The sequence below is a fragment of the Podarcis liolepis genome (genome assembly GCF_965112155.1).
Source record: "Podarcis liolepis genome assembly, chromosome: 4".
Taxonomy (NCBI): Eukaryota; Metazoa; Chordata; class Lepidosauria; order Squamata; family Lacertidae; genus Podarcis; species Podarcis liolepis.
In genome coordinates this window covers 93,083,561-93,100,162 of record NC_139558.1, presented here as the reverse complement: position 1 = coordinate 93,100,162, position 16,602 = coordinate 93,083,561, and the positions used below count along the sequence as shown (strand labels likewise).

Genomic DNA, 16,602 nt, shown 5'->3' with positions numbered 1-16,602 from the left:
GAAGGGCTGCCCAGACTGAAAGGTTTAGCAAGGCAACAAAGCCTGGAGAGGCGGCAACTTACGCACGAGCAACCCACACACATTACAGGGACCATATGACATTAGTGTGAATTTTAATGCAGAAACGCATTATGAGGCAGCCTATCAAACGTGGTCCCAAACAGATGTCAGAAGTGTGATTATTATATGTAACGATTATATAATAATCAGGTTTTATTATGTAACGGCATCCTCTTACAACCTTGGAATACGGTTGCACAGTCACTTATTGAGTATCAGCCAATCCAAGGCATTCAAAGAGCAAAACAATTTTGTAATGAGAGATTATGCATGTTTCGCCATTCCAAAATCTCCGTAATAAAATTTTAAAAGCACCTCGGGAGTGAAGAAAGGTCATCTCAAGTGGGTGGATGGAGAGAATAAATGCATTTGTGGTTTTTTTTTATAGATATAAAAAAACATTAAATCAACAGGCTGGGAAACTTCTTTCCTGTTTATCGCAACGAGTGATGAACAGCACAATGGAAGGAAAGCTTTGGTTCAAGCAATTCTCCTTTTTCTCACTTACAAAACATCTTAGCTACCCCAAGAAAAACCCAAAATCACAGGAAACAACAACACCACTTTTGTAGCAATTTTGAAAGCAAGCATTTTAGGGGGAAATATATTAGCAGCATTCCCTCAAGGACAAAACATGCACTGATTGACATGAAAATTTATGCCCTGTACATACAGACAAACAAGAGAGATGGCTGTCACCTTCTGTCTCCAAGACTAGAGCTGAATTTCAACCACAAGGTGATACCTGCTTGAATTCTTCCAAGGAGGATCAGAAAAGAACTATGTCCACCTCTGTAAGACCCTCTCCAAGGGCCTTTCACCACTTCCTACTCATTCTCCTTCCCTGATGCCAACAGACATGTCGTGAGGAAGGAGGAAGTGGAGAGGGTGATAGGAAAAGGCACTCTGCCAAGTCTATGGAAGCACCGATCGGTGACCGGGAACAGACCCAGAATCACACAAACACTCCACCTCCCATTTCTTTCAAAGTAAAAGCTCCAGAGCATCAGATTCCCACCAGGGATTCTGGTTGGAACAGACAATCCAGAAGTTCTCAACAACCACCTGCTACTTCCATCTCCACTTTTCCCATGGTCAGTTATTTGGTCTTATGGAAGGAGAGGAGGAGGAGGTGATGGTGGTCGCTACAATTTCTTCTTCTTTTTCTTAAATCACAGCACTCAACTCTCTGAACACTTTCAGAGCAAACAGGGAGGTGACTGCCTGTCCCTATCAAAACCATCGGACACTTACTAGCTCCAAGGGCGGGCATATTCAACAGAACAATCTCTCTGGCTCCCAGAGTCACAGCAAAGCATATCTTCAACCTCCTCTTTTGGCCATTGGAGATCCATTATCAAATCCTCCACCTCTAAATTTTGTCAAGTGGCAACTGTGCCCCCAACATCAAAACTGAATCATTTTCCCAACGTAAAACATTTTCCCCAAAGTTTCTATTTGCCCCATCAGGGAAGCTTATAGGTACACATAATAGAGCAGACAGAAGCTTGGCAGGGTGGCAGGATCATTTACATCAGGAAAATGAGAGAGTGAGAAAAGTTCCACATCACCATTTATTTTCATTGTATTTCTAACCCACCCTTCATGAGAAGCAAATTACAGCATATAAAAACAGATAGGACAGTTAAACAAACAAACAAACACCTGTAATACTAGAATCAAAAATAGGTAGGTCAGGTTTTCTGCCAAGAGAGGCACCAAAACACGTTTTTCAATTTTCAGGAGGGCAAGTGTATCTTCAGCAAACAACAGAAGCTGGAAAGATATGGTGTCCCCTCCTCTGTAGAGAGGAAGCTCCACATTTTTGGAACCATCACCCAGAAGGCTCTCTAACAAGCTGCCATTGCTCACTTCCAAATGTCTGAGAGTAGTAGAATCATCAGAACCTCCACCTCTGTTGTCTTAAGCCCTGAACTGATCTACAGGGAAGAAGAGGGTCTTTCAAATTCTTTACTTTATGGTGATTACCACCTACAGCAACCATAGTTAATAAACCGGACTCCACATGGAACATCCCCACATCAGGCTAGTTGTTCACCTGACCCCATTAACCAAGCCAATCTATGAGAATCATCTAAGAGCCATCCATCTTCAGCACCTAATTGCATGAATCATAACAACCATGAAGAAAAAATAAGCATTAGCCGGATTTACGTACCTAGCAATGCCTGGAATAAGCTGCTTTTAAAGATGCCCATCACCTTTTTAATGGCCTTTTTCAGTGGCTGCTCTTCTGGCTTTTTCAGCTTCTTGCAATAATCTTCCAGAAGTGCTAAAGCTCGATCCGTGTCTACAATAAATAAAAATACCCAACGTTATAAAAGTAGTTAACTGGGTTGAAAACGCTGAGAGTAACAAAACAGAGGAGGGGGAGGAGAAGCAGGAACAGATTATTGATTGACCGATGAGAGGGAATAGAAGCACCACACATTAAATAAAGCAACCATACAATAAAACCATCATCAGAATCAAAGTACAGCACAATGAAGTTTGCTGCAACAGCTGTGGAAATCATAGTCCTCCCAATCCTCAAAGTGGCCATACTCCATCTCTTCCCTGCAGCAGCTTCTGAAGACCTTGCCCCAAGTAGGGCATCCATGTACACATGAGATTACACAGGATCCAGACCTATCCTGCAATTTCTAGTAAACTACTGCATTTTGACGTGGCTTCCCTCAAGTCAACTTCAAGCGATCTTGAGCACAGTATTCTTACTTGAAGCACGCTGAATCTCAGGTATGTGAAGCCTTCCTTTCCATCACAATTTCCAAAGGCGGAGGTCAGGGTGGGAAACCAAGCAGGCAATTCCATCAGGTGAGGAAATCACCCCCCAGACTCCACCCACGGCAGGTGACTTCAACACACATCAGCCCATGGGTATGTGTACAGTGATGGGCAAATTTGACTTGAAATGCAGCAAGAATATTCACTGTGTAAAACGCCTTAGATCTCCTTTTCAGGTTTCTTCCTAGTGATTTGGTGTCGGCTGGTTCTCAGAATTTCCCATTGACTTCCCTATGCTGGGATTTCAGCGCAAAATAACACACTAGAGAGGCAAGCAACTGGTCCAGCGCCAAAAACCACTTCAAAAATGAATCAGTGCTCCAAAGTCTGCCATGAATATATGATTATTTTAAGAGGCCAGGCCTTGGATAAATAGGAAATGAAGTGGCGTTGGGAGATTTCAAGGCACAGCTAAGAAGCATGACTTGCATTAGCTATGCTTTGGAGAATTCTTGGGTTTGCAAACCATCTAAAGGCCTACCTAGATATTTATTACACAGGATGCACAGCTCCTGTCCCTGGTAAAAGGAAGTCATTTGTTTCCCCACCTCCTACATACAGTGATCAATGAACTGGAGAGGAGGGATGCTGACCATGATGACATCACATGACATGTCACTTTTACGAGACATCACCAGGGGGACCGTGTGGGAAAGATGTGGACCAGTGCATCTCCTGTAATGTATAGCTAAGGGCAGTTCTCCCTATACATTTATATTTACAGATTCCAATACGGTGGTTTTTATTGGGCTCTGCATGTGGATAGCTCAGGCAGTAGAGCACGAGACTCTTAATCTCAGGGTTGTGGGTTCAAGCCCCATGTTGGGCGAAGGATTCCTGAATTGCAGGGGGTTGAACTGGATGACCCTTGTTGTCCCTTCCAACTCTACAATTCTATGATTCTGCAATTCTAAACATGCGGGGCTGAATGCTGAACCCTGGAGGATGACAGCTCTAGCAACTCACACCAAGAACATTTTAGCAAAGCATCCCCAAAGGGCAAAAATAGATGCAAAATGGAGATTTATCAACAACAGGTAACAAACAATCCTGGTTACCTGATACATTACTTTACTGATCAGTATTGGCTGCTTGATAACCCTTCAAAGGAGACTCTACTGTGAAATTGATGGCTCAGAATTCATGAAGCAGTTCAATTCTATCATCTGTGGTCTGAATCAAGATAATGGCTTTTTGCCCCACTATAGGTGTCCTTTAGGTCACCAGTCCTAAAATGTTGTGTTATAATCAACACTGCTTGGGAACTCCAGGCCAACACCATAATACCTCAACCCCCAAAACACAATAGCATCACGTATTTCAGTAACAGTTTTCTTCTGTAAACAATGAAAGACTATATTCTTCTGTTCTCAATCCCTCCTCCTACTTCTGAATCCTTGAAGTGTTGGGGGGGGGGGTTGCCATCTGGAGGTGACGCTTGAAATTGGACCCAGAATCCAAACCCATGATCTTATTCACTATTTGGCTCCCGACAAACAATTTAGTTTTTATATTTGAACTGAAGACCTCATTTCCTCTTTCAGCTTGTTGACTAAGCTCTTGCAACTCTGTTGTCACTCCACAAAACCTTGACTATTGATGTAAAATGGAAAACAAAACAAAAAATGTAGCTCCTTTCCCACACATACTTACAGATTAAATATTGTCAAATGATAAGAACAACACACACAAATAAATCTCACAAAACTATCTCTGCAACACATTACCAAGGGTAATTTGTTGACTAAATGCTGTAGGATTAAAGAAGCTACCAATTAAAGTAAATGTCGTATTTGTGTATAGGGTTTCTAACTTTTTGAGTCCAGTTGATAGTAGTTTAATCAGCAGCAATTAACAGGTAATTGTTGGGTTTTCAAATGATTCCAACACACTCCTCTGTTATAAGCACAGGAGTAGGCTGAGCTGCTTTTTTCTGGTCAGTTGGCAACCCTACTTATGTAAGACCCTCATCTGATTGTAGGAGCTTTTGAGGATTCTTTCCCTTCACTGGGTGAGAATAGATGATTAGCTCTACCTTGGATATTTATAGTGCACAGTTAGCTACAAAGGCAGCTATTCTTAGGACTCAAACATATTTGCATTTGTAATTAATTTTACACTCTTTCTCTTGGTTCAAATGAGCATCGTTCCCATTCTGCCTGCTTAAAAGTTCTCTGCAACTCAATCAGTTGGCTGCAAGCCTCAAAAACCACACAATCATTTCATACTTAAGCCAGAAACTCCCTGGACTAACAGGAGGGAAACAGCCTAAAGACGCCCAAGAGATGCTTCCCTTGTAACCAGAGTCCAATTGCAACCAGGGTCATTAGACAGAGAGAAGAAGCTGCCTCGTCTCTCTGTCTATCATTAGACAGAGAGAAGAAGCTGCCTCGGGCAGCAGGTGCCGAGGGCCACAGAGTGAGGAGCAGTATTCTACTAAAAAGATGCAAAAATGCAAGAATTTCCACTTGCACAGTGGAATTTCCCCCCTCCTCGTTCTGCAAACCTCATGCCCTCCCAAATCTGTTATAGGAATCCCCAGAACAGATTCAGGGGCTGCACTGGTGGAGGAGAGGTGGGAAGTTTCCGTTGTGCATGCAGAAATCTGTGCTCTATTGGGCCCCTCCAGATGATTTATGGATTGAGCATTCATCCTGATTAGCTTGCACAAATCTTAGACGGAGGTTGGATTACTTCCTATCTTCACTGAGCATACATCCTGGTTTGTTTGCAAAACAGTTGTCATCCTCAGTGCCGAATTTACGTATAAGCTAAACAAGCTATAACTTAGGGCCCCACTCTCTTGGGGCCCCCAAAAAAAATTTAAAGGAAAAAAAACCTGGATGTACATTTCCAAAATATAAGATAAAAAACAAATAAAATAAAACCTACATGCAGCAACAGTGTTTGTGTTGTGTAGGCTCCTATGATGTAAGTCATGGGCCCCGCCTGCTAGCCTGCTCCCTAAAATATCACTGGTTTGCTCATTTCTATATATAGGGTGCCTACATTCTGCATGTGTAAATGGCTTTAGATACCTATTAGGTCCATAAATTACCATATAGCATATATTCAACACAAAAAACAGCGACAATTTGCTGTTGACAAACGACAGCTGGACATATAAAGGGCCCCATTACCTTCAGTAGCTTAGGACCTCATTAAACTTAAATCCGACCCTGCATTCACCTCATGTTGCTTAACAAGGTTCTACACATCTTTCTATTAGCAATCCAACTTTTCATGTATTTTCCCTGACCCTTTTTCAAAGTACAAGAAGTCCACGGCTGTTATCTTCAGTGGATTCATTGCTCCAGGACAAAGGGTGTTAATCCAGTTTAAATGTGCAAACCTAAAGTTCTGGTTTGTTTGTGGGCCCCACAGCACACTTGCAGTCTAGGGTGTCCCAGCCCACAGCTTAGAAATTACTTCAAATGTACATTTCTCAAGTGCTAAAACCCAGCATGTCTCCAGTTGTAAATTCCTTCCACAGTTCCCCCTACAAAGCATCTACTTTTTCCCAAGATATACCCACTGATAATTGTTGTTGTTGTTGTTGTTGTTGTTGTTAAAGCAATCAAAGAGAACAACTCTCCAGCTTTCAAAGACACAATTGTTTTCAGTGTCTCATTGCCAAACTACAAGACATCTGTGAGAAAACCTCATGATATTTCAATTTTTACTTTCGAGGGTGGGAGTGAGAGCTTTGAATTCAATCTGATGAATGGTGTTTGGGGACCATGGGGATATTTAGGGGGGGGGGTTGTTTTATTCTGAAGAAGTGCCACTACTAGTGGGGGGGGGAGGAGAGAGAAATTCCATTCAGTTCTCATTTAAAGGAGAACCTGCCTAATTCTCACTAATACAATACAGTGGTACCTCAGGTTACATATGCTTCAGGTTACATACGCTTAAGAACTTTGCTTCAGTATGAGAGCAGAAATCGTGCTCCGGCGGCACAGCGGCAGCGGGATGCCCCATTAGCTAAAGTGGTGCTTCAGGTTAAGAACAGTTTCAGGTTAAGTACGGACCTCCGGAACGAATTAAGTACTTAACCCGAGGTACCACTGTATGCAAACCAAATCGCAGCCATCCTTTGAAATTTGTACTTCTCCAAATTTTGCAATGCCATTCTCCAAGTAACTTGTACGTAGCTGCCAGAGTTTGGCACTGCCCAAGCTTCCTGTGGCTGCTGTGGGGGCTGTTTTTATTCTGTTTGTTTTGTTTTTGTCTTTTTAAGAGTGTTATTCGTCAGTTGGAGACCTTTGGATACCAAGCAACTAACAATTCAGAAAAACCATAACCATAACACAAAACTGAATATAGAATGGGGTACAGTGAGCATGGAATGTATACATTCGCAGGGTGTGTGGAGAGACATGCGGAAATGAAACTGCTTTTGAAAACTGTATACAGTGGTACCTCGGGTTACAAATACCTCGGATTACAGACTCGGCTAACCTGGAAGTAGTACCTGAGGTTAAGAACTTTACCTCAGGATGACAACAGAAATCACACGGCGGCAGTGGGAGGCCCCATTACCTAAAGTGGTACCTCAGGTTAAGAACGGTTTCAGGTCAAGAACGGACCTCCGGAACGAATTAAGTTCGTAACCAGAAGTACCACTGTATTAGGAATAAAGCATGGAGATATGTGTATATTAGGAGGAAGTTGCACTAAAATGCTGACGAGTTTTCATGAGGAATAATAATAATAATAATAATAATAATAATAATAATAATAATAGTGTGAAAATGTGGGGAACTGAACTTAAGATTGGAAAAATGAGAAACCGGGAGAACCGAAATAGGTACAGTCTCTCAGCCCTAGCTATAGATCAGTGATGCAACGCACGTTCTGAACGGACAAGATCCCAAGTTCAATCCCGGCCATCTCCAGTTAATAGCCAGCAACAGATTATGCCAGAGACCTCCGATAGCCACTGCCTGTCAGCCTAGATAATACTGAGCTAAAATGGACAAACAGCCTGACTCCATATAAGACGTACTGTATTCAACCAAGTTTAAACTTTGCCCAAATATAGGCTCCACTCAGGTTGCCTTCAAGCCAGTTTTGTGGATATGGGGGAATGGGTCAGTGTGGTATAACTATTTTTCCTCCACACTGTTTGCTGAATCTTCCCTACATCTTATTAGTCCTGGCGTGGGAGAGGGGGACACCCACACCATGGGGCTAACAGCAGCTTGAGGGGTAGGAAAGAGGGTCCCCAACCCACATACTTCATGGAATCAAATTTGGGTTGCCAACTTTCCTTTTTAAACTTTCCTGGCTCCTATGCCTTTTAATAACAGTATAGCAAGAAGGTGTTGAAACAGGCAAAACTTTGCCTTCCACTTGATCTCCCTGGTAAGAAAGTTCATCTACTACAGGGGTCAGCAAACTTTTTCAGCAGGGGGCCAGTCCACTATCCCTCAGACCTTGTGTGGGGCTGAACTATATTTTGGAAAAAAAATATGAACAAATTCCTACGCCCCACAAATAACCCTGAGATGCATTTTAAATAAAAGGACACATTCTACTCATGTAAAAACACGCTGATTCCTGGACCGTCCGCGGGCCGGATTTAGAAGGCGATTGGGCCGGATCCAGCCCCTGGGCCTTAGTTTGCCTACCCATGATCTACTACATTTCTGTGATTCGGGTGCTGAAAGGTGGCGAGCCTATGCCAACACAGAGGCAAAATACTAACCAGCTAAAGTGGCGCAAACTGTAGCCCTAGAACACACACCAGCAATTGGATCGTTTTAATCAGATTATTTTAAATTCTAGCTAACAAGGTAGAAATGCTGTCTAGCTTTGGAGTGGCTTAGCTGCAGCAATCCATCTTAAGCAGGAAAAAAAATGCAAATGCATTATAAATATGAGTTTATTATTGTGTCGCGGTTTACGTAATTTCAGGTTTTCCCTCTGCAGTTCCATGACATGAATATGCAATTGCTTGGGTAGCCTTAGGGTAGTGTGAAAATTCTGTAGAATGGAGCACAAAGAGGCACGCACAGTGCCACTGGAAGTTGAGAGCCCAAAGTCCACCATTGTGCACAGCTTGTAAATCGGTAGAATACTGTAGTTGATTATGAAGGTGCTCAATGGGAAGTCTGGTTTTTGACCCCTGTCCAGTACCTACTGGGAGTGGCATTATAATAAGGGTCAGATAACTGGTTTCTCCCAGTCCTGCCTGGGGATGCAGGGGATTGAACCTTGGAGCTTTTGCATGCAAAGTTCAGTGACTGAGCCACAGACTTTGCATGACAGGATATGCTCCCCTAAGCAAATAGCGGAGTGGCGCTGTGGGGTTAAACCACAGAGCCTAGGACTTGCCGATCAGAAGGTTGGCAGTTCGAATCCCCGCGACAGGGTGAGCTCCCGTTGCTCGGTCCCTGCTCCTGCCAACCTAGCAGTTCAAAAGCACGTGAAAGTGCAAGTAGATAAATAGGTGCCGCTCCAGCGGGAAGGTAAATGGTGTTTCCGTGCGCTGCTCTAGTTAGCCAGAAGCTGCTTAGTCATGCTGGCCACATGACCCGGAAGCTGTACGCTGGCTCCCTCGGCCAGTAAAGCGAGATGAGCGCCGCAACCCCAGAGTCGGTCACAACTGGACCTAATGGTCCCTTTACCTTTAGCTATGAACCAGACCAGCCTCTTTGTGGCTTTTTCCCAATGTTCTCCAGTCAGGGGTGGACCTTGGGGTCTGTGCGACGCCAACATTGAGACCCTCATGGGCAGGCATTCAAGGCATTCAATTTGCAGTTTCCAAAACTATATGCAAATTGGGAAAAAGTCATCCTTCAAAATTTGCAATGCTATTCAAGTTCTCCAGCCATTTAAGGGGTACAAAAATGGGTTTACGAGGGTAAAATGGGTATCAAAATGCACACGCTAGTGAAAAGAACATGCAAAATGTGTTATTTTATTGCTGGAAATTGCTTCACAAAGCTAGCATCTGCTAGGCAAAAAGGCATGCAGATATATGTGTAAGGAGAAATATGCTAATGAAATTTCATGAGGAATTTTTTTTAAAAAAGCAAACTGATGTGGAAATGCAGAGGACTGTACTTAAGATTGGGAAAATAATAAACTGAGACAATCCGAAATAGTCAAACCTCGGTTGTCAGACATAATCCGTTCTGGAAATCCGTTCGGCTTCCAAAATGCTCCACAACCAAGGCGCAGCTTCCGATTGGTTGCAGGAGCTTCCTGCTCTCAAACGAAAGCCACGTCGTACATTCAGCTTCAGAAAAACATTCAAAACCGGAGATTTGCTTCCAGGTTTTTGGCGTTTGGGAGCCGAAATGTTCCAAAATGGAGGCGTTTGGGAACCGAGGTTTGACTGTATACAAATTAATCCATCCCTACTTGTGAGCTCCTGAAGAGCATAACTAACTATTGCAAACTGACACCAACTTTGTGCTAGCATATTTTAAATTTGCCAAAATGTGTCTGGCTATACTTTCTGGATGAGACATAGACATAACTGATGGTTGAAAACTTGCTTTCCTCTTCTCTTCTCCTGCCCGCCTCAGCAATATATCACAGCTTCTATAGCTTACATATATAGCAAGGGTATTTAAAATGAGAATTGTCATAGCGTCCTCTTTTTTGCTCTTCAAAATATGGCAACCCTAGAGTTGCTAGATCTGCCATTTTAGATGGTTCAGCTCCTACCCTGGGTCTCTAGAAGCTAACACTTCTCTCTAAGCTGGGAGTTGAAATGCTAGATGTTTCCTCAATGAATCAGGGAGCTGCAGTTGTGGGAAGGGGAGAGTCCTTAGTATCTGATATACTAATTGTAAACTCATTGTCTGAGTTATGGTCCTCATGAAGCCAAAAGGAAACCCGAAGATTTGCAAAAAAATAATAATACAAAAATCCTACAAGAGGAACTCAAAAACATTCAAATGAGGACTGAGCATGCTCAGTGGCTGTGAAATGTTGGCGATCAGAAGAAAAGGAATTGAAACGGGTGAGGAGGAATGGGGTGTTCTGGAAGAGGGATGGGCTAGCTAGAAGCCTGAACAGGAACATGACACACTGCAACATTTTATTGCAGTTTCTCTGTTTGATTTGTCCCAGCCCCACCCGCAGAACTATATAGTTCTCAGTGGTGATTGAGAGACTATATTAAACCAATTCTGAGGCTACTGTGTTATTCACACATTTCTGGCACTAAGTCCCACTGAAATTGATGGCCTGCAATAGATGGAGTTGTAAATGTGTGGCACAGCCTTCCCCAATGGCTTATTTCTTCCGCTGCGTCTGCAAATTCTTAGCAAGGTGAGCTGTGCTGCTTCCTATTCGAACTAGCTCACCATGTCTAAGTGAGATCACTCTTTGTCGGAACAATCACAAACAGCATCCCTGTATTTAAGTGTTTTTCAGTCATCCGATTATCCCGTAGAGCAAAGAGAATAAGCCCTAGATTTTGGTGCTATTGTTTACAACCATGATCCAAACGTGAGCTATATGTCAAACAGTATGCAAGGCAATGGTATGCCACAGGCTAAGACTGTCATGTGATGCAGCAGAAAATTAAAGCCTTGTCAATAACATGGGACTTCTGACATAGACCCCACTGCCTTGTTAAGTCTGCAAAAAGCCACCTAAAAGCCATTAGCATGGAAGGGATTATTATGGGGGGAGGGTATATTAGAAGGGAGAAATAACATATTACGAAGCCAAAATGTATTGTCTTTCAAAACAGTTTTAGGCCACCTGATGTTTCCCATCTGGCAGTCTGGTAAATATCCGCGTCATAAGAGCTAAGTGGGAATGGGGAACTGAAAAGTAAGGGCAACATTTGTTTACCCATAAAGCAAAGTTATCAACAAGCACCAATCTATATATGTTAAATAATATCCCACCACCACCCATGAATATAAGACATAAACTTTACTCCTCTACTGGCATTAAAACAATAATTTTCTTGAGCATTGCAGTATAAAGCAAACATATTCTCCCCATCACACATCTGGCTGGGTTTCCTAGATCCAGTTTAATCCACCTGCCCACAATAAGCACAATATGTTTGTGTAAACTGGACCTGTCTATACAGCCAAGCAGTGAAGCTTTTCCAGGAATTTACTACTTAAAGACTTCAGGTGGAGAACCACGTTTGAACACAATAAGCTTCCTTATATACCAAGTGAGACCGCAGGTCCATCTTGGCCAGTAAATAGAAGCCACCTTGAAAACTAGATCTGAATTTGCCTTTCTGTACAATGACCAATGTGCTCACCATCATTCTCTCCCCGCCAACATTTTCCCATTTAAAGTATTATTCATGTAATTTTTATTTTATTTTTCAGTGACTGATATGCCAAGAAGTTTTTCGTGGGATCCCCTGCAAATTCTGTCTATTTACAAAAGAAAATGCTGGCCATTCCTACAGCTCCCTTGCTGTGATTCTGTGCCAAAGGGGTTTTATAATCCACCCATCCACAACCTGTATATATATTTTTTTTAAAGTAGGGTTGTGGTTTTTTGGCCTCTACCCACTTTTGTACTCCAGCCCCACTGGAGACAGCCAGCAACTTGGCTGCCAGCACTCCTGCATAAAATAAAACCTCACATCTGGCCTTCGTAAACTGCCTTTTTTTCCTTCTGCAACCTTATAACAAAATTATATGAAGTAAACAAAGCAGTGGAGAAATATTCCAAATTCACTTCACTCAAAAAAAACAAAAACCCTGAAAATTTTACTGGCAAATAGAAGGCCACTGACAGCAAGAGATTTTCTCAAAGGGTAAACGGCAGGTATTGATCTCCCATGGAATCTCACTGGGGATTGCTTCAAAATTTCCCTTTTTACACATAAGACCTATTGTCGTATTTGCATACACAGGCAAACACACTGCATGGATCATCTCTTCTCTCACTTGCCAGCAGAGTTCCCCAGCGTGCCAGCCCTGATTGCCTAATATTTAACCATGGTTGTCCAATATCCCGTGAAGCTGTGATGCTATTGATGCTTGAAGAACTGGCCTGTTGCCTGCTTAGCACAACTATCTTTTTCTTCTTTTTATTAAAAAAAATACTTCTTTAAACAACTGCTGCCTTGTTAAAAGTTACAAAAATGCATTTTTAAAAAGCGTATTGCTTCACAACAGCAAGTGTCCACAGAACCATGCTCACAAGAGGGAGGGGGTCATTTGCCATGGTGAGTGTGCTGAAGGGTAAACTCCAACCTTTCTCCCACCCTTGGAACTGGAGAAGGTGCAGGGTCTCATCCCCACACTTCAACTACGCTTGAGATACTCTGTGTGCCTTAGAAATGCCTGGGGTGCGGGTGGCCTTGCAAATGCACTGTGCATGTGTGTTCCTTGGAAGCCCCACTGCTGCCGCAGTCCCCATTCTCAATAGCGGGGCTGGGGCTTGTTGCTTTCATCCTGCACTTGGGCATGAAACACAACTCTAAGTGATCCCTGAACTCTTCTCCAGCATCAACCTTGGAATTAAAGGTGCTGCGACAAGACCTTGTCCCCTTGCCACAGCCCATGCAGTGCGCATTCCAGTGCACAAAGACTTAAGAAAAGCTCTCATGTATACATCAGAAAAGATCTGATCAGCAAATGAATGCCCCATCAAAATAACAAACGAAACAAGGAGGGGACGCACGCTTATCCATATTTCACATTTGAGCAATCCATGCCAACCTGTCTTCCTGAGATTCCTTATTAGCACAATACTTCTTTTTTGCAAGGTGGGGGCAAATCTGTGCCAATATTTCTTGAGCTAAATTTAATAGACTTTCAGTGGAAATCCTCAGAAGCAAGTTTCACTGAGTTCAATGTGATTTTTAATGGTGTGCCACTGCAAATTTTGTCCCTAACACAAGCCATGAACATTAAAGGATATTTGACTATTGCTACTAGTAGTTTAAGGGACGTGGGTGGCACTGTGAGCCTAGAGCTTGCCAATCAGAAGGTCAGCGGTTCGAATCCCTGCAACGAGGTGAGCTCCCCTTATTCGGTCCCAGCTCCTGCCAACCTAGCAGTTTGAAAGCACGTCAAAGTGCAAGTAGATAAATAGGTACCGCTCCGGTGGGAAGGTAAACGGCGTTTCCGCGTGCTGCTTTGGATCGCCAGAAGTGGCTTAGTCATGCTGGCCACATGACCCAGAAGCTGTACGGCGGCTCCCTTGGCCAGTAAAGCGAGATGAGCGCCGCAACCCGAGTCATCCACGACTGGTCCTAATGGTCAGGGGTCCCTTTACCTTTACTAGTAGTTTACTAACAATGTTTTACTACTGTAAATGTACAAAACCTCACTACTAATATGAGTTACAGGACTTGCAGTGAATGCTACCAGTTTATACACCACTTCTAAGCCATGTTCTGTTAACAGAGCAGTCAGCTCCTGAATGTTTCAGACACTGTCTGGTCATCTTAACATCCATGCAAAATATTACCTTTACAGCTGCTTGCTTGTTCAGATACAGCGTGAAGCAGGATGATTCTGGACATTCCTGGTAACAACTTTTGTGAAAAGTTTTCTCTGGATGCTATAAGCTAGCCCTACCATTAGGCAAGCAGAGATAGAGTGTGAGTCAATATTAAAGGGCAGCAGTTCAATTATTTAGCTTTCTATGGATTGGATCCAAGCTCCCTTCCTCTGAGAGAAGAGACCTCCTTGGTCGGAGGAAGGATCCAATACTTTAATTGTATCACCATTTAGATTTTCTGCTCAGGCACCAAAATCTTGTACCATCTCAGTTGGGTGCTTCTGTTTATGCTTCTTGGCTTTCCTCAACTGATTAGGATGAATATTATGCATTATAAACAGGATTGCCATGCTATTCTGCAAGACAATTTTAAATTTCCGTATTTTTTGCACCATAACACTTTTTTCCTCCTAGAAAGTAAGGGGAAATGTCTGTGCGTGTTATGGAGGTAATGCCTACGGGTGGCATGCCTACGGATTTTCCTCCTCTAAAAACTACGTGCGTGTTATGGTCGGGTGCGTGTTATAGAGCAAAAAATATGGTAATCTGAAACAAGTTTAGGGTCCTTCAGACATCTCAGCTATATTTCTGTAACATGAAATAATACATTACTGGGAGATATGTTTGTTTAATGTAGAAAGGCTGTTCTTTAATATTGCAAATCACTTGGCTTTCTTGGCCAGATTAGGTTACACTTGAACTAAAATAGAAAAGACAATTGCCATCTACATGTTAAAACAACTGCTATGTTGGAACTAATGCAACAAGAGAGCAAAGCCCCCAAGTGGGAGGGCAACCAGTTTTTCTGGGTATATGTTCAGATAACTTCAGGGGGAAAGTTATTCTGTGTGAGAAAACTCTGGAGAAATGTTCCCAAAATCAAGGAGCTAGTTAACATCACAAGGTTTTTAAGGTGCTTATGGATGCAAAAAGAGAGTGCATGTGATTGCCTCAGACCAGGGCTCCATCTGCACTCTGAAACTGCATGCTGAGTTTTTGCTCAAGCATTAATTTCAGTACAGGCAGCAGCTCAGTCCAGTGTTCCCTGTGTCCGTATGTGCCGAGCCGTCCTTTGATTTGGCGTGAATGAGTAAGTTCTAGCATGCGTGTGACGGGAGATCTCGTAGATTACCAAAAATGGCTGAACTCTCAACATAATCACTGTTTCTGGCACAGGCGCCAGAAATGTTAGCCTTGTCCTAAGAATGCTTATCCTGTGCTTTTATTCTAAGTAAACAACCGCTTGACAGGAGATATGTCAGCACAGCTCCAGGCTTTCCAAGCCATGTTTCTCAGAACAGGCACCATAGTAATCATCCAGATTTCTAATTATTGTGGCAAATGAGCAACAGCAACACCACCACCAGTAAGAGAAACCACACCATTTTCTAGAAATGTGTTGCACCTCTGTTGATCATGGCTGCTATTGAAGGGAAATATCCATGCTTTTCACAAGGCAGGGACTGATGGCGACATTGAACATGCGAAGCTGTAACGTGTTCAAAGTCAGACCACCGAAGCATGTAGCTCAGTGCTATCTGTTTTGACTGGTGGTACTCTCCAGGGTCTCAGGAAAGGTTTCAACCCTAACCGAAAAGCAGGTTGCCACTGTAGCGTAACCCAGAAACCCAGAGCTATGCAAATAGGATTCCCAATGGGTTAAGATACAGGGAGCAAGCCAATTGTGTCCCTAGGGCTGCAGGCACTGCCTTCCTATGTCCCAAAGAAGTAAATGGTTGCCATTCCTACAAGGAAAAGGAAAAGCATTGGGGATGCTAGTAAGCAAGGGAGGAGGAGGTGTTTCTATGTGCATTAGAACAAAGATGCATTATAAGAACTCCACCCCCAACAACAGCCAAGCCCTCCCTTCTTCAGAGCCCCTCATCTTTAGGATGAGCATCTCACTGTTGTTATATATCATATACACATTTTTGTAAAACGGAGTTGGGAAATGTAGGGCTACTTAAAAAAAATAAAAATCTGCTTAGCTACAGCCACACAACTCCCAACATTACTTCATTAGTAGATAACTTTTTTAAAAAAAAGATTATTCAAATCATATTGTTTTCATGAGCAGTTTTATTTTACGTATAAACCTTGTAGTGGGAAATCTTGAAACATATTCCATGTACTTTAATGGCTAAATGATGGCTATAACAGGTATACTGTTGCACTTTTTATAAATATATCTAAAGTAATGAAAAATGACAAATCAGAAAGATTTTATCATTTTAGTGTACCATTAAATACTGATTTGAATTACTATTTTTTAAAAAAAAATCA

At 42.6% G+C, this 16,602-nt stretch overlaps 1 protein-coding gene across 1 annotated transcript in view; it reads right to left on the bottom strand.

Annotated features, from left to right (window-relative positions):
• The window catches only part of DLG2 (discs large MAGUK scaffold protein 2), a 904,765-nt gene that overhangs the window by 882,286 nt on the left and 5,877 nt on the right, over window positions 1–16,602 (bottom strand). The window contains exon 3 of the mRNA XM_083499674.1: window positions 2,240–2,371. Within this exon, the coding sequence (XP_083355800.1) occupies window positions 2,240–2,371 (132 nt within the window). The remainder of the gene's footprint in view (window positions 1–2,239; window positions 2,372–16,602) is intronic.